The sequence below is a fragment of the Vigna unguiculata genome, chromosome 6, assembly GCF_037176805.1.
Source record: "Vigna unguiculata cultivar grain cowpea cultivar isolate G323 ecotype 2 chromosome 6, ASM3717680v1, whole genome shotgun sequence".
NCBI classification, from domain to species: Eukaryota; Viridiplantae; Streptophyta; class Magnoliopsida; order Fabales; family Fabaceae; genus Vigna; species Vigna unguiculata.
The window spans coordinates 5,923,754-5,951,537 of NC_140797.1; the positions used below are offsets into that span (position 1 = coordinate 5,923,754).

A 27,784-nucleotide genomic window follows, 5' to 3' on the forward strand; every position below is an offset into this window, starting at 1 on the left:
CGTAACACACAGGTGAACCCTAGCTTCCCTTACTTGGAAGGGGTTGGCAAAGGGCTTCGACACCAGAGTCAACGAAACCAGCAGCTTCAAGAGCGGACTCGAGAGCTGAGAATAGTGACAAAGGAAGAATAACGAGGTTACTATAGTGAACCCAACAGAAACCACGAAAACTAACTTAGAAAGAGAAGAGCACGGTTCAAGAACATACTTACGTGAAGGGTGAACGAAGTTGAACTAGCTCGAATGGGACAGAGGGACAAACCCTAACAGAGGTTCCGTGGAGAGAAAAGGGAGAGTTAGGGCACTGATTTTTCAGAGTGAGCTGCAAATGACGGACCTTGGCTGCTTTAGGGGCCTTGGCACCCTATGGACTAATCTTTAGGCCCAACAGTGTGGCAGCCCTTAAACATAGGACACTAAATAAAAGTGGGCCTTATAGTATGAAAGTTATGGTGAAGTATTATAATGAAGTATTTACTTAATTTTTAGTGAAGTATTTACTTAATTTTTAAGTTTTTAAAAATTTTGAGATTTTTAATTTAGCTCTTATTAAATTTTTTTATCTATCAAATACTTAATACTTCATGTTTATATTTTTTAACTGAATTTTATCATATATTTTTTTAACTAAATAGTATGACTATATTCTTGTTGTACTTTAATTATTTGTTGTTAAAAAGTATAAAATTTTATAATTAATATAAAATAACATCTTGATTAATATAAATGTAAGTGTTTTTAATTTTGTTTTTCTTAAAAGTATTTCAATTAAAATAATAATATCTTAAACTATGATGTATCAATAATAATTTATGATGTTTTATCGATATTTATTAAAAAATATCTAATCAATAAAACACAATAATACTTTTATAATAATAATAATAATAATTTATAAATTCTTATATTAACAACGATTAATATATATATTTTTTAATTTAGATGTATACAATATCAATTGTATATTTATCATATTTTTAAGAATTATTATAGACTTTTTAATATGCATATATTACATATCGTATCTTATTATTTTAATGCATCATAATTGTTATCACAACAATAAATAAACAAAATTAAAAAAAATAACAATCAAACGGCTCTAATAACATAAAAGTTAAAGAACAAAGCGTTAATTAAAAAAGCATTAAAAAAGTTATGTACTCAACATAAAACAAAAAAATTTAATAAAAATCCAATTAAAATTATTAAAATGAGAGTCTTGAATCATATATATATATATATATATATATATATATATATATATATATATATATATATTGTACCTATTTTATTTTAAAACATGCATACTAGATATTAATGAGGCAAAATAGATAAGAAAAAAAATAGTTTATTGGCAACAATAATTCAAAGAAAGTTTTTCCCTTCAAACATATGAATGTCTTACACGTTTATCCACATCGAAACCAACCTTTGTGGTATCAACATGACATGTGAAATTCCTGATCTCACTAAAATATAATTTAATAATATGAATGGTAAAGGAGAGATTTTTTTTTCTTTTTGAACTATCACGTTTTTCTCCATCTTTAAAACAACCAAGTGCATCTTTATACACCAAGAGGAACTAGGAACCGCACACCCCATATAATGTTGGTTGTATGGCCCACTTATTATTATGCCCAATGTTTAAGGGCTGCCCAATCTGTTAGGCATAAGGTTGGTCCATAGGGTACTCAAAACCCCTAAAGCAACCCTAGCCACAACAAGAAAAATTCTATTTAGCTACAGAAATTAGTGAAAAAAAATATTAGTAGCTAATCCCTCTCTAATTTGAGAGGAAATAACGAAAAAAAATTGTAGCGGGTCTGTAGCAAAATAGCTACAAATTCACCTAAACATTTATTTGTAACTAATTTCTCATTAATTTGCGAGGAAATAACGAAAAAAAAAAACGGTAGCGTGTCTGTAGCAAAATAGCTACAAATTCACCTAAACATCTATTTGTAACTAATTCCTCACTAATTTGCGATAAAATAGCAAAGAAATAAAATTGTAGTCAGTTGGTAGCAAAATAACTACAAATTTACTACAAAATATGTTTGTAGCTAATCTTTCTCAATTAAAATTATTTTAAATTTTAGTATAAAAATATATTTTTTAATTTAAATATTAAAAATTATTTTTAGTTTAAATATTTTTAATTATTTTTAAATTAAGTATTTAAAAGTTATTTTAAATTTTAACATTTAAAAATTATTTTAAATTTTAATATTTTAAAATTACTTCTAATTTAAATTGCAAAATTATTTTTAATTTAATTATTATAAATTATTTTTAATTTAAATATTTTGAATTACTTTTAATTTAAATATTTTAAATTTATTTTTTAAAATATAGTATTATATATTAAAATGTAAATGATAAATATAAATATTAATAAATTAATTAAAATATATAATAAAATAACAGAAAATGATTTTGTTATTAATCCATAACTAACAAATAGAAATTATATTTAAAATATTATTCTGAGAAAAATAAATTTACGAAAAACAATAAAAAACTAATATATTAATAGATTATCAAGATATACTTTATTATATATAAATTAATTTTTTATTTATAAATATCATTTTTTTAAATGTAAAATAACATTTACCTAGTATAATTTTTTTAGAAATTAAAAATTAGAAATATCTGAAAACTTGTAATTCGTAAAGTAACGTCAGCAACAGTATTCCCTCACTTTAGGCTTTTCAAATAAAAAAAAAAAGTATGGGATAATTGGTGGAATCAACAATAGTGAAATATCTCAAAGAGGGATTGTTTTTCTTCTTCCAAACTCATTAAATGTAGCATTCAACTTTTCCGATTCAAATTTCCTCCATTTGAATCCGCTCATACATTGCTTCTTCTACTCCCAACTTTTCCTTCCTTCGCCATTTTCTCATTCTGGATCAATCTCATTGTTGTTCATTGTGGGTTCACTTCCTCCTAATTGGTAACTTACTCTCGACAATGGCTTTCGCTACTATGTTCGTTGCAATTCCAAGCCTCGCATGAGAGCCGCTCTCGCTCTCGCCGTCAGGGCTGGGTAACTGATAACCTAACCTAGCCTAACATAATTATCCATTCATATATTCTGTGTATTACGAATCATTCAATGTTGAATTGTTGATTGTGAAATCGGTTATGGTAGATCAGTTCTCGAAGAGGAGGAGGATGAACGCGGAATTGCTCACATTGTTGAACACCTCGCGTTCAGTGCCACCAAGAAATACACCAATCACGACATCGTAAAATTCCTCGAGAGTATTGGAGCTGAATTCGGGGCCTGTCAGAACGCCGTGACCTTTACCGACGATACAGTTTACGAGCTCTTGGTTTCGGTCGACAAGCCAGAGCTGCTGTCTCAGGCCATTTCAGAGGTCTCGATTAGAATTGTGTTATGCTCTATTTGGATAACTCTGTTTTGTTGTTCTAGTTTTTTGTAATTGGATTGTTCTGTGTTTGTAGATAAGTTTCGAAGGATGACTTGGCGAAAGAGAGAGGAGCTATCTTGGAAGAGTATAGGGGAAGCAAAAATGCCACGGGGCGGCTGCAGGATTGATAGGAACAGAAAAAAAGAATCTTGAATTGGAGGTCAGGATCAATCCTCCTTAAGAGAGAGAAAAATATTCTGAAAATTATCTTCTGTCTTATTCATATGAGCATTACAATGCTTATATAAGGTGAACCATAACAGAATTGTAACAGAGAGCAAATAACAACTTTCACTCAATGAATGACAGCTGTCTACTAATAGATTTGGTGAATATTTAGTGTTCGTAGTCCTCCCAATTAAAGGGTCGTTTGGTGATGCGTTTAGGCCTAACTCCTTCATCATTTTGAGGCCCATTCTTCGTCAAATTGGGTTCATCCTCAACATTAATAACAGCTTCAGTACTTATTGGGTTGTGGTTCCTATCATTCGCCACCGAAAGACACCTTGTCCTCAAGGTGATAGTGAGCTGATAACAAATCCCACGACTCCCAAGTGGTATTTTCTGGTGGGAGACCGTGCCATTGAACAAGAACTAGATGGCGAGGGGGTACAACAAAATCATCCCATTTGGAATCCAAAATGGAAAGTGGCTGAATGAGCAACCGATCATCCGAGAACATCGGAGGAGGAGGAAGTGGGCCTCGATGTGGTTTGAGCATAGAGCAATGAAATACTGGGTGAATCTTGGCAGAATCTGGTAAGGCCAAACGATAAGCAACAGGACCAATGGCTTTAACAATTTCAAAAGGACCGTAGTAGCGCTTCCCAAGCTTCTGATATCGAGAACCAGAAACGGACAATTGTCGATATGGACGAAGTTTGACGTACACCCATTCACCAACTTTGTAAGAGACAACACGGCGATGAATGTCAGCAAAATGTTTCATAGATCGTTGTGCTTTGTTAAGTTGACGGTTCAAATAAGCGATCAGATCTTCGCAAGATGATAATAAGGAGTCAACAGCTTCAACGAAAGACGAGCCCGAGAGGTAATGAATGATGGTTGAAGGAGGTTTTCCATATGTGGCCTGATAGGGAGAAATACCAATAGTGGAATGGGTGGCAGTGTTATAGCACCACTCGGCAAGGCTAGAAACTTGGTCCATTGAGATGGATTATTATGAACAAAAGCACGAAGATATTGCTCAAGAATACGATTCAAGACCTCAATTTGACCGTCACTTTGAGGATGGTACGCAGTACTCATTTGAAGTTTGGTGCCATTAAGTCGGAATAGTTGTTACCAAAAATGACTGATAAAAATGGGGTCTCGATCAGAGATCAAACTTTTAGGAAAGCCATGAAGTTTGCAAACCATGTCTAGAAAAAGTTGGGCAACTTTGCTTGCTGTAAAGTGTGCTGGAAGAGTGCCAAAATGAGCCCCTTTTGTGAATCGATCAACCACTACGAGAATCACAGAAAAACCCGAAGAAGAAGGAAGACCGGTGATAAAATCAAGGGCAAGATCCTCCCATGGAGCAGAGGGTGGTGGTATAGGTTGAAGTAAACCAGTGGTTTTCTGAGCAATATATTTGGTTTGTAAGCATGTAGAACATTCAGAAATGAAACGTTGAACATCCTTTCGCATTCCCGGCCAAATAAAATTTGCGGACAGGCGACTAAGAGTTTTTGCGACACCCATATGACCGCCGAGAGGAGATGCGTGGAACTCAGCCAAGAGGAGGGGAATGAAAGAGCAACTTTTTGGTACCCAAATGCGTCCCTTGTGAAGTATTAAACTATTAACAGTCTTGTAGTCCTGATAAGAATCCGGGGACATAGATATTTGTTGGCACAAGGTGTTAAATTCCTCCAAAGTAGCTAATTCCTTCTTCAGATCATCAAGGAATTGGAATTGTGGAATAGAGAGGATCCAATGGGCGGAAGCCATATCAGGATTGTGAATACGTGAAAGAGCATCAGCGACAAAGTTGTGTTTTCCGGCCTTGTATTTAATTGTGTAGTCATATCTGAGAAGTTTAGCCGAATAGACATGTTGCTCCGAGGTTTGGATAGCTTGGTTCATCAAATCCTTTAAACTGCGATGATCAGTGAGGATGAAAAAAGGGTGACCCAAAAGGAATTGGCACCAACGCTTGACTGCAGTAGTGATAGCGTGAAGTTCCCGAATATAAGTGGAGGAGCGCAGAAGCTTGGGACAAAATTGTTTGCTGAAATAAGCAATAGGGTGGTCATGTTGAGACAAGACAGCACCCATGCCAAAACCAGAGGCATCTGTTTCAACAAAAAATGGAGAGGTGAAATCTGGGAGGGCGAGGACAGGAGCTCTGGTCATAGCACGTTTAAGAGCCTCAAAGGCCATCTGCGCATCGAAGCTCCACTGGAAGTAGTCCCTGCGAAGTAAAGAGGTCACATGAAAAGCAAGTTTAGCATAATCCTTAATGAAACGACGATAAAACCCCGTTAGGCCGAGAAATCCACGTAGGGATTTTTGAGAAGATGGTGTGGGCCATGCAAGGTTCAAAGGATGCTCATTGGATGTTGATGATGGAAGGTTCAAAGGTGCCTTTATTCAAGACTTGCGACTTGTTATATTATTATCCAATGTTGATTAAAATGGTTAGAACATGTGATTGCAGTTTGGGGAATTGTTTTATATCGATTGGTGTTATTTCATGAAATGTTGAATGTATTGCAGTATGCTGAACGGCTGCCAATTGGCCTAGAGAAAGTGATTCGGACGGTTTCTTCAGAGACTGTGAAGCATTTTTACAAGAAGTGGTACCATTTATGCAATATGGCAGTGATAGCAGTTGGAGATTTTTCTGATACGCAGGTGCTTTATTTATTCACATTTGTATACCAGTTATTAGCCTATTATATGGATACAATTTCTGTCCTTATAGATTTTGAAATGTGAATTATTCTGTGTAACAATTATTATGACTATTTTGGTTTTTCTTCCAGTTAAATTATGTTTAGGAAATCACATTCAAAATCTTGATCCCTCCCCTGTCTTCAAATTAGGCATGTTGTGCAGGAATTGGAATATTCAAATATTGGAGCTACCGAGCTGGTACTGTCAAATGGCATGCAAATATGTTACAAGCGTACAGACTTTCTTGATGACCAGGTTCCAATCCTCTTAGGCATTGCTTATCAAATTTATCATGCTTCATACTTCATAATAGACATTGACCTACTTCTGTACCAATCTGGTTACATTATCGATTTACAGCTTGCTTCAGATTTTGTTAAATTATATGGCATGACCCTAATAGAGTATAATTATGATATTTAAACCTAGGGTTTTCATCTACAGATCTAATTCAACACATCACAAAAAAATTCCAACGCAAAACGCCCTAAACAAATAATTGATTTTTTGAGGCACCTTATGCTGCATGTAGTCCAAGAGATTTAAGTTTCCTGCCTTTTACTAATTCAAAATTTAAATTAGCATACACATGCACTTATTAGGCATCAGCTAATGGTGAATTTAGAATTTTAACATTAATAATTATCATTTCTAATATATAGATGTGGTTTAACAGGTTATCTTCACTTGGTATTCATATGAGGGTTTATCTGAACTCGCAGAGAGTGAATACTTCTCTTGTTCGATGAGACCAACCATTGCTGGGGAAATTGGTGTGTTTGGTTATAGACCATTTGTCCTAATGGATATGCTTGCTGGCAAGAGAGCTGAAGTTGGTACCAAGATTGGTGCATATATGAGAACTTTTTATGGTGATTGTTCACCTTCAGACCTAGAAACAGCTTTGCAGGTACATTTGATATAATTAACAAAAAAATTCCTTTCCTTTCTTGATTTGATGGCAATATAAAGTTGTAGTATGTAGTTGCTCGCAAAAATGCAAGCACATAAAAAACTATTATTAAATCATACATCACCTGTTTATGTTTTAAAGCTGGAAGCAAGCATTTTTACTTTTAACTTAGTATGTAGTAATAATCTTGTTCTTAATTCCTGATAATATTTCTCTTTTTTTTCATCCATTTATAATATGGACTAGACATATCATATGTATATATATATTTTTGGATTTAACTTCAATATATCAATACCTTCTTTTTTTTCAAGTTAAGGATTTTTTTCTCATTTTCTTATTTTATGATATGCCCTAATGCCATGTGATTCCAGCTAACTTCTATTTTTACTAAAAGGCTTTTTCTGCTTTTGATTCTGTTGGTAGTAATAGAATTTGCTGAGATACTATAAATATATTTGGTAAATTAGGAAAATTAAGATTTTTACTTTCACCTGCGAATACCTGTATAAAAATCAAAGTACAACATACCTGCAATGTGTTACCCACTGCCCACTGAGTATCTACGGGTGTGAATGTGCTCTTTTTGCCATTCATAGTTAGTGCTAATTAATTCATAAACAGGGGAGAGTGACGATGGAAGATGCCTTAACTAGAAGAACTTTTTCAAAACAAGAACCCTAGGAAGAGAATTCTTTGAAAAATTTGACGGTTTTGTTATTAATAGTGAAAAAGTAAAATTAAATAACAAGTAAGCAGGCCTTAATATTTCTTTTCTTTTCTATTATGTATTATTAACTCATACCCCGATTCCACTATTATATGTTATGCACGCTAATCTTCTTTCTACCTATTCTGATGATATTTGTTTATTTCTTACATATTCTAGCTTGTGCTTGTCTATCAGCTGTTTACAACAAATTTAACACCAGGTGAAGAAGATGTCAAAATAGTTATGCAGATGGTTGAAGAAGCGGTATCTGCTCAAGATAGGGATCCATACATTGCTTTTACAAACCGTGTAAAAGAGCTTAACTATGGCAACTCTTATTTTTTCCGGGTATGACTACTTTCTGACAACAATTAAACCATTGACGGAATGATCTACTTTTGACTTTCAGCATATTCTTTGTTTTGCAGCCTATTAGAAAAAGTGACCTACAAAAGGTTGATCCTCGGAAAGCTTGTGAATTCTTCAGTACATGTTTCAAAGATCCATCAACTTTTATTGTTGTGATTGTTGGAAACATTGATCCACGAACCCAAAACTTATGAAGGCACAAGCAGAAATGCAAGCATTTATGCAACAACAAATGCAAGAGCAAATACAATCTTTTAAGAGAGAATTGTTGTCTGCATTGAAGAAACAAGAATGAAGACATGCCTCAAAGAACCCAAAACTTTGTTTGTCTTTTAATTGTGTTAATGCATTACTTTTTGTTGATACCCTCCAATGCTTTTGTGTCCTAAAACTATTATACATTGGTGAAAACTTTTATGTTGTTTTGTACTGTTGGATGGATATACTTTGATCATTGTAGGATTGATTATCTATCTTTTTTTAAATAGGTATTGCAAATATCGGAGGTATTTAGACATTTTTTGTGAATAATTTATTTTCTGTCTTCTTTTTTTATCATGGGCATAGGTTTATGGACATGACTCATAATAGATAGTGAATAACAATTAAGTAATTGCAATTAACAAAATAATATTTATAGGAGATTAATAGAATTTCAATAAATTAACTAATCAATTGTGATACAAATTAGTGATAAAAGAATTGCAACAAATTAGCTACGGATTAGCGAGAAAAAAATTATAACAAATTAGTTACAGATTAGCTACGGATTAGTGACAAAAGAATTGCGACAAATTAGCTACGGATTAGCGAGAAAAAAATTGCAACAGATTAGCTACCGATTAGCGAGAACAAAATTGTGACAAATTAGCTACAGATTAGCGACAACAAAATTGAGACAAATTAGCTACGGATTAGCAACAACAAAATTGCGACAGATTAGCTACGAATTAGCTAGAAATTTTATAACTTTTTCATTTCAATTAAAGATGGAATAGAGAGGGATTAGCTATGAATTAACTACGAATTAGCTAAAAATTTTAAAACTTTTTCATTTCAATTGGAGAGGGAATAGAGAGGGATTAACTATGAATTAGCTACAGATTAGCTACGAATTTTTCCCTCTCTAATTAGCTACCTGTATTTAGCAATTTGATAGGTAATCTGTCGCAAAACATTTTAGCTACGAATTAGCTACGAATCAGCTACGAAATGTTTCGTAGCTAATATATAAATTTTTTTTTAGTGAACACTCTCATTCTTGTGTTTTGCAGAAAACAAACCAGCTCACTTCCTCCCATTTGAACTGCCTACAGAGCTTTGCTAGGGTTTGGGTCCCATTCGTCTTCAAGCTAGCTCAACCTCATTTTCGCTTCACGTAAGTTGGTCTTCAACCCATATCCTCTCTTCTCTAGTTTTTTTTTTCGTGATTCCAGTTAGTGTTTCCAGCTCACAAATCTACTCCTGGAGTTGTCGTACTCTTTTGCTTAGGTGTCAGGATATTCTGCTAGCATTCTCCAAGTAAGGGAAGCTAAGGTTTTCTTATTTATTTTGATTTTATGCCTGCCTTGCTTCTGTTTCATTATTATATGGCTTGGTTACTGCTTTGTGTGATTGGGATTCTGTTTAAACATTTTTCGGTTCGAATGCTTGAGTGTTGCACGCGAGAATAGTGGTGGACACTGGTTTTCTCGCCCAAGCGAGCATGTCTCACCTAGGCGAGACTAACAAAGGCTCGCCTAAGATTTTCTACTCAAATTGTCGCTCAGGCGAGAAGTCTTCATTTTGAGCGAGGTGTAATCTCGCTCAAGCGAGGAGGTCTTGCCTGAGCGAGAAATTTCAGAAGCCACTATTCCACTGCTCGAGCTCTCACCTAGGCGAGAAGGGCTCGCTTGAGCGAGAGGAACTCTCTCGCCTGAGCAAGGTCTTCTAGCCTGAGTGAGACTGAGGTAGGTTTTGTGCTCTAGTTCCGATTGGTTCTCTGATATGGTTACTTGCTCGCCTGATTGAGTGTTTTATTGTAAAAGCTTGATGTATGATGCCATGTATATTTTATGAGATTAAATGGGAATGATATGTTGCTATGTTGAGTATGATTTGGAAAGCATGAATTTATCGGTTAGTTGGTTGAATATTTGCATGAGACTTGTATGCATGATAAATATATGTTGGTTGGTAAGATATGGTTATGGTATGGGTTAGGACGTAATTCCATGAACCTCCTGGTGAGAGTTCATGGTGGTGCCTCACCCAATGTGCGTGGTAGAGTGAAACCCATTGGCAATGGCTCTACAGAGCATTAGAGGCCACCACAAGTGCAAGCGTCCAGTGAATCCGACTGATTATATGTATCCAGATAATTGAGTCTTAGAGTCTTTCATTGTCTACTATTACATGTTTGGTTGGATTATGTATTCTTAGCTGTTAAACTGTATGCTCAAATGTATGATAAACCTTTTTACGCTAGCTTACCCTTTATGTTTGTTTGTATGTTTTGTGGGTGGTTTTCTCCTTTTGTGATGATCATCAATTTATTGATGTGAGCAGATATGGGAACCCCTAGTGGTCACTAGGGTGATGGAAATTCTACAATATAGACAGGCTTGGGTTGGATCTCTTTCCTTGAAGTAACCTTTGTAGGCATTATGGCCTATGTAATATCTTGCTCTAGAGGAGCAAGCTTTTGATCAACTGTCAAACTATTTCTTTTGGTCTTGTTGTTGGCATCGTGGTGTGCCGTAGTCTTCTTTTCTAGTACATTTAGGATAACTGTAATGGTTTAAACATGTGTACCTTTTTGGTACTGCTCTTTTATATTATATTTTGTGTGATGTTTCGTTTATAGATTTATTCTCTATTAAATAGGACGTGACATTGGTTATTATTTTCTTTCATGTCTGTTATATTCTTTTCAATAGAAATTAGATTTTCGTTTAAATCATATTTAAAAAATATCTACTTAGTTATTAATTTAATTGACAAGTCTCACTTAATTAATTACAGATTCCCAAATTTGATATCAATTATATTTTTTGTGCTAGCAAAATATATAATAGTACTCTACTTAAAGAAAATATATCAATAAAATTAAACTCTTTAATTTAATTAACAATATTTTCTTGTCCAACAAAGATCAGAACACTCATTAGTGTGTGACCCTGTAGGTTCATCACTATACTTGTAATAAATTAACTAATTACTTTATTAATCAAAGTTGGTGCCTAATAAGACTCCTTAACAACCAGATAGTATGAAGTATCTTTTACTTTAGTTCCACTAGAAGATTAATATAATATTTCCTTCCATCTTTACAACTCTAAGTTAATTCTAAAATATGGTATAACTATCAAATTCTAATAAGTTAACACATAATGAATGACTTAAGAAACTTCTTTCTTCTTTCATTCATAATACTCTCATTACCAAGAATTAATGGATTTTTTCTTGATTAATCATTACTTTCACAAGAATTTAGTAATACCCAATAATCATTCAACTAAAAAGAATTAGATGTCTAAGATCAAACTATGATAAATAACTTAATTTCCATGATAATCTCAAGTCTAAGAAAATTATATATTTCTTCAAAAGAATTTTCCAAATTCAAGTGTAATATTAACCATTAAGCATTTCTCCTTTAAGATCATTTCAATGGTCAGAATCCTATATGTACCATTTATATGTATAATTTAAAAAATGAGATCTTTTAATTTTTATCCAATAAAGACCATTACAATACATATTTGATCTATCGGATTAATGATGTCATATACTCAATAATCCTATGACAAGAACAATTTAAATTAAAATTATATACAACTTATTTTTCATTATTACAATCTATAGATCAATAACAAATCCTTAATTTTGATCAAGGACATTATCATATAAATCCAATAAATATGACAATGAAATAAATAATAATTAACATAATTTTATTATTACAAACATGACAAATTTGATCTAAGACATACCTTAAATCCAACAATATATATATATATATATATATATATATATATATATAAACATATTAAAATAATTAAAAATAAAAAAATGTTGACAAACATTAAAAATTCACTCTGTTGCGGGTATACGAACTGAGCGCCTATCTAAAACACTCGCTTGACTCTTCCTTTTTCTCTGTTGTCGTTCGGTTCTTCTTCTCCCTTCTTGTTTGGTGTTCTTTCTTTCTCCTGTTCGGTTGTCTAGGCGATCGGAGTACCTTCAATTAGGCTCTGATGCTTAAGTCAGTTCAAGTCCGTTCGGGATTAGCAATTAATGTTGTAATAAATGCGAAGTAAAAGTCCTTACCAACTTACCTTGGGTTCTATTTATAGATTTTTATATGGGCACATGATTAAGGTTTATTTAACTAAGGTCCAATTGCTTTTTAAACTTGATTAGTGACTTGTTTTATTTTAACTACATATTTTATCTTTACATCCGTCGTTCGACCGATGTTGCTGAGCGTGTGTACTCCGACCAATCGTGTCTTTGCGCCTAAATATTCGGATGAGAATGGCAAATCATGACCGATGTTGTCGATGCTCGCATAAAAAAGAATCTCAATGTTGGCCGAAGGACGCTTATCCTTGGGTCTTCCGCCCAACATGCTTTTTTAATCACTCCAGAGAAATTGCCACATCAACTAATCACGACTTCAAACCCGAATTGTTGGATTGTTCGCCTGTAGCGGGCGGCCTTCGACCACTTATCCTTGGATTGTTCGATTAAGGTGGTTGATCGACACTATAGTACACACTCCTTTTTAATTACAAAAAGAAATTCAAAATAATTTTTTTCTTAAAATTAAATTTTCTAATACTTTTTATCCAAATACAAATCACATAATTTTAAAATCAATTTGATTGTATAAAATCTCCGTCCTCTAATATTGCACATCGAAACCAAACACACCAAGTTATAATAAAAGTTAACCTTTCTAATCCAAGGAAAAGCATGTAGCTTTGCACCTTTGGCTTTGATGATCTTGTGCACTTCTTTCCTTTGGAAGAAAAATACACATAAACGGCCACAAAAGGAAATAAAATTAACAAAAAAGAAGAAAGATTCCATATTCCTTCTCAGTTAAGAAGAAGCTTTGATCTTCAAATATAAGTGTGGTGAGCATACTAATATAGACATCCATCTTCATATATGGATGTGAGGTGTTCAACATCTATTGCTGGCTTCATCAACATCATCTTCTTTGCTTTTCTCGCTATGTTTTGAAATTACAGTGCCTCCAATATGGATAGCTGAAGCAGCCTGCAACGCTTCTACGCACAAAACCTTCATTAAATTCCTGAATCGTCTTTTAAAAGTAGGTATTCTGGACATGGAAGCCACAATCCCTTGCAACCTGACAAATGAAATGTATTGAGAGAGAAACGCTCAAGTTTATATTAGGGAACATTGTGATAAAATGTATGTTAATACTAGAGTGGCTTGCTCTTTTTGTTCGGAATTCAAATATGAATCTAAGTTTTTTGTTCGGAATTCAAATATGAATCTAAGTTCAAGTTCCACGTGAAGTAAAAAGAAAAGAAAGTTAAATACCATATTTATAAACACATTGTCTTAAGTTTTGAATTAGTTGACAATCATTTTAGGTAGAGTCATGTCTCTTTAGTGTCGTATTTTCTCATGAATCCTTCCTCAAAAAATCCATTAGTAGTGTCAATTTCTTGTTTCAAGGAGGAAATACCAATATGAAAGGATTCACACTTGAAGAGGTGATTGTTTTCGTGGGAACCCTCCCTCGAAATACCCATCACTTTTTACTTGTATCATTTCTCTTTTCACTACACTTGACTTTCTTGAGTTTTGGGAGAGTCAGATATAGATGGGGAGGAATACCAGAATTTTAAAGGGTTAATTTATGGAGTGCCCAATTTGAAGGAAAAATTTATTGGAACTCAACAAAAGTTATTGAGTATCATTTAAGCATACATTAAGAAATTAGTGTAATTTTCCGTTTCTATCTATTATACTTATCATGGTTGATTACGGTAAAAACATCATCTGTTAATATTGCTCTGGGTTCCTCAGTAAACTAGTAGAAAATGGAACTACATAAACTTCGAAGGGTAACCTTTACCCATTTTCCTTCTTTTTCTGTTAATCCATTTAAAAGAAGAGTTCATACGTAGTAATGCTTGCATGCACAGTGCCTCTAGACACAAGCAATCAAAAGCTTAGGATGAATTAGAGTAGTTATGCAGTTTGCTAAAATATTTTTCTTCTTAATTTTTTCTCATATAAGTGTTTATTGACAAATATATCCAAACAGGTCCAAAATTATTTTAACATTATTTAGAGCTTTTGATTGGTTCTGTCTATACTGTACTCACACAAGAATTGGTTTCACACACAGTTAATTTGAGCAATCACATTCACATAAGCTGTGTTGTTGAAAAAGTTGGGATCTAAAAAGAACAAGTACTACTTCCTCTTAAGGGTAAAGCTACATGAGCTCTCTTTAGAAGTTCTTTTGAAAGCTTTTGTACTGAAAAAGAAAAAACTATATTTTTGGTAAAAAAGCTGATAAAAAGTCTTGATGTTTGTATCCAAAAAAGCATGTAATACTATTTTCCAAACATGTACCTTCTAATCACGGCTTGCAATTGTGCTCTCCTAACAGTGTCATCAGATGGGAAGTCGGTGCTATCCCACTCCTCCGGCAATTCATTTTTGCATCTTATTACCAGTTCCTTCAAGCAAGTTTCTTCTGCTTCTTCCAACTCCAGGTTCTTTAGCTGCTCTTTCATGATTAATAAAGGTTCAATAAACCACTCAAACACGCTATCCTTTGGTCCATTCGTTCTTGTCAACACTACATCCTCGGCTGCAGAAGCATGAATATACTTATGTTTTGCAATGGAATAGAGGCTATTTTTATGTAAATAATAGGAAGTGATTATGTTGACAATGATTTATGATTTTTTTTCTTAGTGATAGGCAACCAGAATTACAAAAAATACAATCTTGCATGCTTATTATGAACAAAATTGCTCTACCAAAGTAGTAGGAACAGGCAACAACAATGTACAACAGAACCAAGGTCTTACGGGAGGTCCTTTCTTTCCTAACCCACTTTCCTCCAAACAATCTAAAAACTAAGAAAAACAACCTAATCACAGACTACATATATAATAGTCTCTGTTAGGCCTGTTACAACAAGAGGTTATAACTACCTCCTTATTTTTTCTCCTAGTATAATCTCTACCGCTGAACCTATCAATACCCCATCAAAGAAGTTTTACCTAGTCCTAAAGTTGAAAATATGGAAACTTTGTGTTGATAGCAGTAGCAGACGCCCAACTATTCACAACCTTAGGAAGTTGTTGCCATTTGAGCAAAACATCCAATTCACTGGTTGCACTTCAAGTGTGTATCAAGCAACTTTTTGGGAGTTACTTCCAACATATATTCTTCAGACAACATCGGGGGCAAAGGCTGAGGTGACTGCACAACTTTTACTGTTGGTTTAAGCAAGGAAACATGGAAGACTGGCTGAATGCGGTTGTGTATGATAGGAGCAACTTATAAGCAACTTGGCCAATACGTTCCACAACCTGATAAGGTCCATAATAGCGAGGACTTAATTTTTCATTAGGTTTTCTTGCTAAAGATTTGAACCTATATGGTTGAATCTTTAGAAAAACCCAATCTCCCTCATGATAAACCACATCTCTCCTGTGTTTGTTGGCTTGAAGCCTATTTTGTTTTTGTGATTTGCACAGATTATCTTTGGACGCTTTTAAGACCTCATCCCTTGCTTCTTGCATCTAATTTACACTTTCCACCTTAGATGGAATGGTTGTGCCTTTCAAAATGGGATAAAGATAGTTTAACCCACCTTTTTTAACCCACTTTTAATCCATTCCTTCAATCACCATTAGATCATTTATTTTGATTCTTTGTGATAATCTAATGGTGATTGAAGTAGTGGGTTAAAAGTGGGTCAAAAAAAGTGGATTAAAATATCATTGTCCTTCAAAATGAGCGGTAGATCACATCCGTATAAAGCCTTGAATGGTGTCATCTGAGAATAGGCGTTGTAGTTGGTGGTATAAAGCCTTGAATGGTGTCATCTGAGAATAGGCGTTGTAGTTGGTGTTAAACCAAAACTAAGCCCAAGGTAACCAAGTGGGCCATGGCTTAGGTTGAGTGTTTGTCATGCATCTTAAATACGTTTCAAGACATTGCTTCACCACTTCAGTCTGGTTGTCCGATTGTGGGTGATAGGCAGTGCTATACTTCAATCTATCCCTGCTTGTTTAAAAATTTCTTTCCAAAATTGGCTGAGAAATAATTGATCTCGATCTGAAACTACAGAAGAAGGAAACCCATGTAATCTCACCACTTCATTCACAAAGATTTGAGCCACCTCCTGTGCTGAGTATGGATGAGATAAAGCAAAAAAAACGAGCATACTTGGTAAATCTGTCTACAACTACAAAAATAGTGTCTTTTTCTTTTGCTTTGGGTAGTTCGCCTACAAAATTCATAGAGATGTCATACCATACTTGTGTTGGAATGAGTGATGGTTGCAATAAGTCAACAGTAGCTAACGTGTTAGCTTTGTTTCATTGACAACCTTACATTGCATCACGTAATCTTTATATCTTTTCTCATTCTTTCCCAGTATAAAACTCCAACAACTCTTTTGAGAGTGCGAAAATAGCTACTATGACCTCTCATAGGTGACTCATGAAGATCCTTATGAATAACTGGAATCCTGGAGTAATGTTTAGGCAACATTAATTTACCTTGATAATACAGCCTCCCTTTTCCGAACTTATAATGTGTATGGGCATTAGGATCTACGAACAAATCTTCAATGATAACACTCAATTTTATTGTCTTTCCGCACCTTTAATTCCCAATCCTCCCATTCTTGTGGTTGCAAAACTGAGATGTTGCTAAAATAAGCGTGTTTGGAAAGTGCATCAGCCTTTGTATTTTCTCTACCAAGTCTATATCGAATTTCAAAGTCAAATCCGATTAATTTAGAAACCCATTTAAATTATTCTTTTGTCAGAAGTTTCTGCTCTGTTAGAAATTTCAAACTTCTCTAATCTGTCACTATAATGAAATGAGCTCCCAACAAATAATGCTTCCACTTGTGCACTACATGAACCACAACCATCAATTCCTTCTCATAAACGAATTTGTTCTGGGTCCAGCCTGACTTAAAAAGGATAAAGGCCTACCTTCTTGAAGAAGAACTGAACCCAAACCCTTGCTGAAAGCATCCGTCTCAACCATGAAAGACTTGGAAAAATTTGGAATGGCCAGGGTGGGTAACCGTGAGACAACAACTTTCGAAATTTCAAAAGTTGTTTAAGCCTCCGTCTAATGAAAATCATCTTTCTTCAATAGTTGGGTTAAAGGCTTACTAATTTTTTCCATAATCTTGAAACAAATTGCCGATAATACTCAGTAAGGCCCAAAAATTCACGTAAAGAGGAGGCATCCTTTGGAATTGGCCAATTCCACATTGCTTCTACCTTCTTGGGGTGAGCAGATACCCTTGCACCAAAAATCCATGCCCTAAATGCTCAATGTAATGTTGGCCAAAGCTACACTTCTTTTTATTGACCTTCAATTGATGCTCACTCAGCTGCTCCAAAACTTGTGACAAATGTTGAAGATGCATTTGCAATGAAGGACTATATATCAATATGTCATCAAAGAACACCAAAACAAATTTCCAAAGAAAAGGTCCAAACCTCATTCATGAAGGATTGGAAAGCAGCGGGAGCATTTGTTAGTCCAAAAAACATGACCAGGAACTGATAGTCGCCTTCATGAGTGCGAAAAGAAAAGTTGTTTTCTCAATGTCCCCTCCTTCATTTGAATCTGGTGGTATCTAGATTTAAGATATAGCTTTAGAAAATATTGATTCCTCAGCCAACTCATCCAGCAGCTCATCAATCACAAGAATCAGAAATTTATTTAGGATTGTCAACTTGTTGATAGCCCTATAATCCACAAAAAATCTCCAACCCCATCTTTCTATCTCACCAAAATTATAGGGCTAGAATAAGGATTGATGCTAGGACGTATAGTTCTTGCCTTCAACATCTCACCTATCAACTTTTCAATTTCATTCTTTTGTTGATGTGAAATTAGGAATTGAAGAACCCTCTATTAGAGGAATTGGTAATCTTGTAATCTTTTTATAGGTAGCACTTCCAAATTCTGGAAAACCTACACGTACAAACCCAACACCTTGTCCACTTCTTTTGGCACTTCAACTGACCCTTCTGTTGTGCTTTCTTTTACCATATCAACGAAGAAACCTGTGCCACCTCTTTGCAAGTCGATGATTAGTCCTTTAAAGGAAGTGATAGTGGTAGAAAGAGTAGGATCTCCTACCACTGTTATTTGATTACTCCTTCCCCTATGGCTAACTTTAATTTGCCGCTATGGCTAACTTAAATTTGCTAAACTCTGCAGTTCATTGTTGGAAATATTTTAATATAATTTAAAAAATAAATGATTAAATTAAAAATTCTCCTGTTACTCAAGTTTTTATGAACTTTTAATTTTACTCAAGTTTTTATGAACTTTTAATTTTTATAGGTTAATGTTATTTATGGTTAACAGCTATATTTTTATTTCAATTTATTCATTTATCTCCCTTTTCTACCTATAAATACCACCTAAATACATGGGGAAAGACACAACAACAAAGAACAACAAACACTATAGTTCTCTCTCTCAAAAGTGTTCTTCTTTTTTTAGCTCTATTATGTATTAAAAACAATGATGTTCATAAGATTCAGAGATCCTTCGCTGCACTCGATGTTCACAAGGTTCAGAGATCCTTCGCTGCACTCGATCGATCTGACGAGTTGTATCTTGGGACAGAAACACATATGATTGTGTATTGTGTATTTGTATTGTCTTGTGCAGTGGAGCGTTTTATATCTAAGGATAGTACTATGTGTGCCTCAACCTAGGCTATTTCTTCTTCTTACCTCATTTATTTTTTATCTATTTTTTATTATTGTTTTTATAATAATTTTATTATTAATAGTATTATATCTTCGATTAATATTCTTTGATTTATATACATGTCAGTATTATTATTGCTCTAATAATTATTATTATATTATTTCATATTTTTTATTATTAATAGTAATATTTCTTTAATCATTTTCTAACACACCTCACTCAAAGTGGTCAACCATTCAAGTCCCAAAAACAACATCCGGCCCCCAATATCAAAGATTAAGAATTCTTGACGATTCTTTAATCCTTGAATCTCCAACACAAAATTAGTGCATTTACCTTGACATTTTCGCCTTCTTCCATCTCCAACTTCCACCAAATAAGTAGGAATAACTACATATTTCAACCGACTTCTTCCTATTAATTCTTAGGAAAGAAAATTATGGGAAGCACCACAATCTAACATGATAATAATGTGTTCATCACCTATGCATCCCCAAACCTTCAACGATTTATTGGTGGTCAAGCTAGCCAAGGTAAACGTGGACAATTGAATAGTTTTCACACCTTCATTCCCTTCCTCCAATTCCTCCATCTCCTCTAATCGCCCATTCTTGTCTTCTACCTCTTCTTCCTTGATCAACATCACATGAAACTGCTTGTTGTGGTAGATATGATTGGACTAAACTTCTCATCACATCTAAAACACAACCCTTTTTTCATCTTGTCTTACATTTCTTCATCTGTCAATTTCTGAAAAGATTAGCCATGATTACGAGTCAAGCCTTGGTTTCTCACAGGGCAATTCGCTGCACCTCCTATCTCTTCCTTCCCTCTACCCATAGCCACTAGATTATTTCCTTCTCGTGAAAAACTCCTTGTCATCCAATTAAGTTTAGTACTTTAACTAGCCTTATGCTCCACTGGACCTTTCCCTTTAGACAAAACGCTAATTTTTTCCTCTACCATTTGAGCCTTCATTATTAATTCTGCCAAGGTTGTAGGATCATACAACTTCACCTCAACTTTAATATCATCCCTTACTCCATTCAAGAAAATCCCAATAAGATAATCTTGATTATGTTAGGTAAACTTAAATAGAATAAAGTTTATGTTATAGTCGTTGTTGGTAGTTAGTATACTAGTCGTTTATAGTCGTTTGATAGTTAATGTACTAGCCGATGGATAGTTAATGCACTAGCCGTTGGGTAGTGACGAAGAAAATAGAATGTATAAATTGGAGTTGAGGTGTTTGAAATTAGACATCGACGATGAAGCCATGAAGTGGCATTTTCGATTCGGCATCTGCATTTCAGAGGGTTGACCGAGCTAGCACAAAACTAAACGGTGCGTGGATTGCCAAACATAGAAATTAAAAAGAATTTTTGTGAAGATTGTGTACTCGGCAAGCACCAAAGAGCCACGTTTCCAAAGACCACCGGGTATCAGGTGAAGGAACAGCTCGGCTTGGTGCATACAAATGTTTGTGGATCAATTAATCTTGTATGCTTCGGTGGTAAGAGGTATTTTTTAATATTTATTGATTATTTCTCTCGGAAGACATGGGTTTACTTTTTGAAGGAGAAATATGAAGTATTTGGGGTGTTTAAGAAATTTAAAGTAATGGTTGAAAATGAAACGGGCACAACAATTAAGGTTGTTCGGTCAGATAGAGGAGGTGAATACACATAACCGAGTTCATGAGGTATTGTGAGGAGCTCGACATTAGAAGACTTTTGATAGCTCCATACTCACCACAGCAGATTCGAGTTGTTGAAAGGAAGAATCATACCATTCTTAACATGGTTCAAGCAATGTTGAAAGGTAAGAATGTGTCAAAAGAATTCTGGGCTGAAGTAGTACAATGTGCAGTATATGTGTAGACAAGTGTCCTCATGCAAAGCTCAATGGATAGACACCATATGAAAGCATGGATTGGAAAGAAACCATGTGTATCTCACTTGAAGGTATTTGGCAGTGTAGCATATGCTCATGTTCCAGCGCAACAAAGAAGCAAGCTCGAGGTCAAGAGTAAGAAACTTGTTTTTATTGAATATGATGAAAAAACAAAAGGGGTATAAATTATTTAATCCAGTAACAAACAAAGTTCTTGTGAGTCGTGATGTTGTAATAGATGAGGAGAATGAATGGAACAAGTCGACAAAAACAAATGAGAGCTTGACAATGACAAGTGGGAGCTTAGAAACAATTTTTGGAAGCTCGACAAGTGAAAGAAGAAGTCTGGCCAATGTTCTAGCAAGACAACAGGAGGTCTCTGATAAGGAAGAAGAACCATTATAGGCCAGAACTCAGCCTACAAGACATATATAATATAACTAACGAGGTACATGTTGTGTGCCTTTTGGCAGATTCTGAAGATGTTAGTTTTGAAGAAGCCATGGTGAATAAGAAATGGAAGAACGCAATGGACGAGGAGATTGCTGCTATAGAATGCAACAACACGTGGGAACTATCTATGTTAGCCACATGGAAAGCGAAGTACAGGTCAACCACACACAAAGTGAAAGTGAAGTCAGCCATGAAAAAGCAAAGAACTTGACTATTCATGAAAGGGACAAGCATAATGTGAGAAGAGTTATTGCACATGGGAAGTCGGGATGAAGAATAAAGGAACAAAGATGGAGAATAAAAGAAGTATTTAAGTTTATGAGGGAGTTTTGTTTGGTAAACTTAAATAGAAGGTTAAATTATTGCTTTAGTCCTCTAATTTGTTAGCTATTTTCAAAATGGTCCTTCATTCTGGTCTTTACCCACCTCGTTTTGTGTGTCAGGCTAGACCTGCAAGACACCACTCTTAGGTTGTACCTATGATTCACCTAGATTCTAAACCTCAACCTCAACACTTTCAGGTTGGACCTGTTCTGCACCATTAAATTGCACCTGTTCTAACACTTCAGCCTCACAGTGCACATAAGCCTCATTTGCTAACACTTCTGCCTCACACTACACCTCAACCTCACTACTTTCGGGTTGGACCTGTTTTGCACCATTACAATGCACCTGTTTAACTCTTCTGCCTAACACTACACCTCAACCTCATTTCTTAACACATTTTCCTCATTCTTCACCTCAACCTCATTTCCTAACTCCTCTACAGCTTTAACCTTAGTGTCATTCTCCACACCAGTATTTTCTTTACCATTATCCTTAACTGGATAATATTCCAACATATGTACCTCCTCTACTACACAAACTGAGTGAATGACATACATATGGACTTCAGCACATTGCTTCGTGATTTGGACCATATGCGGTGCACCAACATCATCAACGAAATGCCGCAACCTTTCCTCCAACACTGGACAACCTCCTACTAAATAGCATAGGTCCTTCACATTAATATAACCCATTTCTCTAAATATAGATAGCACCTCGAAATAAGACCATCTGTCTCAGTCACACGATAATTAGCTTCTTTGGCCATCAACATACTTAATTCCCTCCTCATTCACGAAATGTCCTTCGTGGTGAATAACCACTTCAAACTTGTCATCTTCCATCACAAATAGTGAGTACTGCTTGTAAACCTGTGAAATTTCCACATACCCACAACAATATACTTTTATTACAACCAATACCACCGACAAACCGACAAGATACACTAACCCCATTAAAGGGGGACCACAAACTACACACTAATGTGAAAATGGTGGGACAACATAGAAGCATCGAAAAAACTAAACTTATATTAAAATGAAAACGACACTCAAGCGTCTGAATCAAAAACCTATACCCAAAACCCCCCAATTTCAGTAATTAAACACAAAATCCATAAAACCCCAAAACGCAAATCTATAAAATTGGAAGCAAAACTCACCTAGAATGCTCGACAACTTCGATTACAGACGACAACCACACGAACGAAATGCGTGTGCTGCTCCCAATTAATCACACCAACACAATGCCTCGACAAGTTTTTCTCCACCTGATCCCAATTCCACCATCAGTAACCCTAATTCGATTAAAGCAATTCATCTTCCACATAAGCGTAGTGTTACGAGCCACGTAATTCAAAGTGAGACAGAGTTAAAGAGCCATGTCACTGTTCCGTTATTGATTTTAACGTTAACTTTGAGGACTAAATTGAGTCACTTTTGAAAACATGAGGACTAAATTGAGACACTGAATAATTGAAGGACCATTTTGAAAATAGCTAACAAATTAGAGGGCTAAAACAATAATTTAACCTAAATAGAATAAAGTTTATGTTATAACCATTCTTGGTAATTAGTATACTAGTCGTTTATAACCATTTGGTAGTTATTGTACTAGCCATTTGATAGTTAATGCACTAGCCATTAGGTAGTTAATGTACTAGTTGTTTATAGCTGTTAGGAGGAACAAATGAAAATTGTAAGCCTATAAATTGTATTGTTGATAACATGAATAGAACAACAAAAAGTGAATAAGTTTTTCCTCCAAGAACCTCTTTCTCCTAACATATTAATGCCCTGTATTAACCTCTCATATTGCACGAATTGCTCAGTATATTCTTCCACCGAACCTGTCTGAGTTAACGAAATAAGCACCTCAAAAGGCCGCAACATAATGGGTTGGAAAACGACGCACCATAACCATTTTAAAAGATTCCCACTTAGGATTTGGATTGCAAGATTCCCACCATTGGAAACAAATTAAAGCATTCCCCTCCAATGTGATCATCACAACATGCATTCTTTCCATTTCATTGACTTGTAGCAGGCCAAAATACCGTTCCAACCTGTTTGTCCACCCAAACGCGTCAGCCCTAACAAAAATTAGAATATCCAACTTTCGCCACCATGATCCATCCTTTGGCTACCATTCTTGATCTTGTGCAGCAGATTTTTCTCCACGACCCCCGTAACCCCACTAATCATATTCTCCAAGCGTTGCATCCCATCATGTTGCTCATTCTCTGCTCTATCTCTGTCACGCATAGATTCTTGATACATGCGTTCCAACGCCTCTAATCTTGCTTCCATTGTGGTGTGAACCATAAGCTTCCGACACCGCTACCACATGGACCAAGAAAGTAGCTCTGAATACAAGTTGATAGGCAACCAGAATTACAGAAAATACAAGACAGTTCTGGTATGTTTATTATGAACAAAACTGCTCTACCAATGTAGTAGGAACAGGCATCAACAATGTACAACAAAACCAAGGTCTTTCGGGAGGACCTTTCTCTCCTAAACCCCTTTCCTCCAAACAATCCAAAAACTAAGAAAAACAACCTAATCACAGACTACATATATAATAGTCTCTGTTAGGCTTGCTACAAGAACATGTGGTTATAACAACCTCCTTATTTATTTCTCCTAGTATAAACTTTACCGTTGAATCTATCACTTAGTAATGTTCATGAAGTATGCTTTTAATTCTAAAGATGTATCTTACACATGTTGTATAAGACATGTCATATATATGCATAACAAAACAGAGGAGAGAGTGAGTAAGGGCAGTACAGATAAGCAATCCATCTGAGTTGGATTTTGCAGAAGTTAGAAGACATTGCAGGATAGACCAAGCTGGTAACTTGATGCTTAACTTTTTGCAATTGCCTTTCAAAATGAATTCCTCAACTTCCCCAACGCTTACGAGAGAATCACGTAGGAGTATCCTACCATTCACCTCACAAGACTTGAACAGCCAGTCCCATACCTGAAAAAGAAAAAATTACGTTCAAGGTACCGAAACTCATTCATGTTGTGTTACCATGGAAGAATCACCTGCACTGGTCTATATTGCTGAATTCTCCATTTCAGAGTTCTGGATTGTTGCAAGGTGTGTTTTGAATTTGTGAACCTTTTCCAGGGTTTTTCCTCTCAACAGCATGACTCTTGTTTCTTCGGTATATTGACCTGGCTGTCACAAGGACTAATCAGAATCAGTGATAATGGTCATTGTGAAGTACATTGAAGAAAAAAATTGATGCACCTGGGCAAGCAGGACCCCTCTCTCAAGTAGAGCAAATCGTTTACATATTCATCAAATAGTGAAACCACAGACACAATGTAGGCGAACCCCATCTTCACCGAGTTTTCCTGAAAGTAAACAAAATCTTCACTGAATGAAATGCTCAGAGAAGTTAGAGCATGATGCTCCTACTGAATACTGACCTGATGGACAACAACTCCACTGTATAGGGCTAGAAAAGGGCTGCAAAGGGTTGCTGCTAATACAGCCACAACAACAGCCAAAGGCCAGAGGAAGATTGCAAAGGCAGCAAATGGGACACATTCAGTTTCTAGGAATGGTCCCTTTCTACCAATCAAATCTTCTGATAGTCTCTTCCACCCTCTCAACAGCATATATGGGCTCTTCCACACAGCAATTGAGGTTATTAAAGCTGTGTCGAGTGGCACCCCAACCATGATCACCAACAAGCAACATGGCAATATTGACATTCTAGCAAGAAAACAACTTAATTTCTGCAACTTATTTTCTCAACAAGCCTCCCATTTCATATCACACAAGTTATTGGAGGAGAGAAACTCACCGGACATCTAACGGCTTTTCTTCAGGGGGTAGCTTTTCTCTTAGTTCATCCATATATGAAAAATAGGAGTGGAAGCACAAGTCTCTCACATCTTCAACCACTGTGCAGCTTCTTTCAATTGTTGACCAACAACCATCCTGGTATCAGAATTAAGTAGCTCGTTAGAAACTACACACCATACTTACCTTTCAAACTAAACAAAATCAACTACATCACATAAAGCATAAAATACCATATGAATGATATATGGTAGTCTCTTAGAATGGACCATGTCCAAAACAGAAATTCTCACTTACACTGAAGCAATGATAAATTTTTTTACTAACATTCTCTCCCTTCCCCACAGCCTGAAAAGTTGCAAGAAGTGGAGAAAAAAAACCATATCCAATTCCACCTAAAAGGCTTCCAACAATACCCACTGTTGGCCAAAGTAACAGAGGAACTGGCAAACACATGAGCACTACAACCTTGAAGACCAGTCCAAACCTATTTGTCCTGTTGTGAAAGGTCAAGGATTTCAAAATGGTGAAAAGAAATTGCAGAGAAAGATCAATAGAAGAACACGTTGCAATTTGGAAAGAAAAATACAACCTTGCCACACAGTAATATGTCCAAAATACATGTGCAGTCCAAAGTCCAATGATAACAGCTGAATTTCCAGTGCCAATAATGGCAAATGCAATTACACCTATCACTGCACCTGCCAGAAAGGAACCACCACCTTGTCATCATGAATGTAACAAGTAACTTTATTTATCAAAATATATTAAAAAAATGGACAAAATTAAAATACAGAACGAAAGAGGAAAAGGTAAATGAACCTTTTATGATGCCAAGGATAAAGAGCAAGAAGAAGAATGGAAGGAAAGAAACAAAGCTCCAAAGCTTGCTCAGTATATCTGCAGCTGCCATGTCTTAGAAACCAACAAGTGAAAGAAAACTAAGAGAAACCAAAAATTTTTTGTCACCGTCCAAAATGTTCTAGCTCCACTCATGCATTAATTCATGGTACTATTATTATTTATTTATGAGATAAAAATAAAGAATTTTCATTTGGTTCTATTTTCTCATACATTTACCTTTGAAAACTTATATAAAATTAAATAAAATCATTGTGAATGGATTTTAATCTTCATAACTTAGTATGTGCATAGTTTTAGTTTTTTCTAATTTTAATTGTTTACATTATATATTTTTAATGGTAAAGAAAACAATGTATAAAAATCCGTGTATATAATATATTTTACTTTTACAAATCCATACAAATTAGTTATGTACATTAAAATTTAATTTAAAGAGTTTAGATTTTATAATATACAAATATAAATGTTGTTACATTACAAATTGGTAAAAAAAAATGATTTCAAATGATTTTAAAATGAAATATTTAAGATTGATATGTGATTCATACAAAAAAAAATGCATTTTATATAAATTCTAACTAAAGTATACTTATATACAATCAAATGATGTAGCGTACGATAAAATTAGTAATGTTTACAATAATAACTTGGGAAATTATATTAAGATGATTTTTAAATAATTTATAATGTAAAACTTTTTATCTTAGAAATTATATTAAGGAAAAGTGAACAATATATTATAGATTATGAAGATGACTAATACAACATTGTTAAAAGAAGGAGAAATAGATAAATAAGAAATGTGATAGAAAAAGTAATAAAAAAAAGTGTTAGATTTATTATAAAAGTAATGCACCTCTTTTGTTTTTCAAGGAGCTATGAATGATAAAAGACTTATTAAAAGTGATGATGTTGAATTGGCGAGGTGGCATGTGAGAGTGAATCGTGGCATGTGGGAGTGAATCGTGGCAGCAGTTTGAGAAAGCAACGTAAAACAATGTAAGTAGCAAGTCTTCTGTTCATCATCCATTACCACCCACAACTTGGAAAAAAAAAGTTCTTTCCACAATTTCAAGTTAGGAATATATTTAACTCAATTATTTTAACATAGGC

At 34.8% G+C, this 27,784-nt stretch overlaps 2 protein-coding genes across 6 annotated transcripts; one reads left to right on the forward strand and one right to left on the reverse strand.

The window, feature by feature from the left end:
* The first annotated feature begins 2,761 nt into the window (after nt 1-2,761).
* LOC114188311 (zinc protease PQQL-like) lies at nt 2,762-8,860 on the forward strand. 5 transcript variants are annotated; one of them, XM_085674185.1, is made up of 8 exons: nt 2,762-3,058; nt 3,169-3,392; nt 3,481-6,088; nt 6,168-6,305; nt 6,510-6,602; nt 7,024-7,257; nt 8,150-8,320; nt 8,382-8,860. In XM_085674185.1, the coding sequence occupies exons 3-8, from the start codon at nt 5,969-5,971 to the stop codon at nt 8,406-8,408; spliced, it is 783 nt and encodes a 260-aa protein (XP_085530311.1). In that variant the 5' UTR covers nt 2,762-3,058; nt 3,169-3,392; nt 3,481-5,968; the 3' UTR covers nt 8,409-8,860. The 5 variants fall into 5 exon arrangements, with proteins under 5 accessions (XP_085530311.1, XP_085530308.1, XP_085530307.1 ...); XM_085674182.1 differs by having other exon boundaries at nt 2,774-3,058; nt 3,164-3,392; nt 8,401-8,860; XM_085674181.1 differs by having other exon boundaries at nt 2,774-3,058; nt 8,401-8,860.
* Nucleotides 8,861-13,235: 4,375 nt separating this feature from the next.
* Nucleotides 13,236-26,788, reverse strand: LOC114188312 (putative membrane protein At3g27390). The gene is given in 11 exon segments (XM_085675285.1): nt 13,236-13,703; nt 14,948-15,188; nt 24,775-24,970; nt 25,039-25,112; nt 25,115-25,170; nt 25,247-25,353; nt 25,429-25,717; nt 25,809-25,945; nt 26,105-26,303; nt 26,400-26,508; nt 26,630-26,788. Coding segments are annotated over 11 exon segments (1,689 nt in total). The 5' UTR covers nt 26,721-26,788; the 3' UTR covers nt 13,236-13,513.
* Between the last annotated feature and the right edge of the window lie 996 nt (nt 26,789-27,784).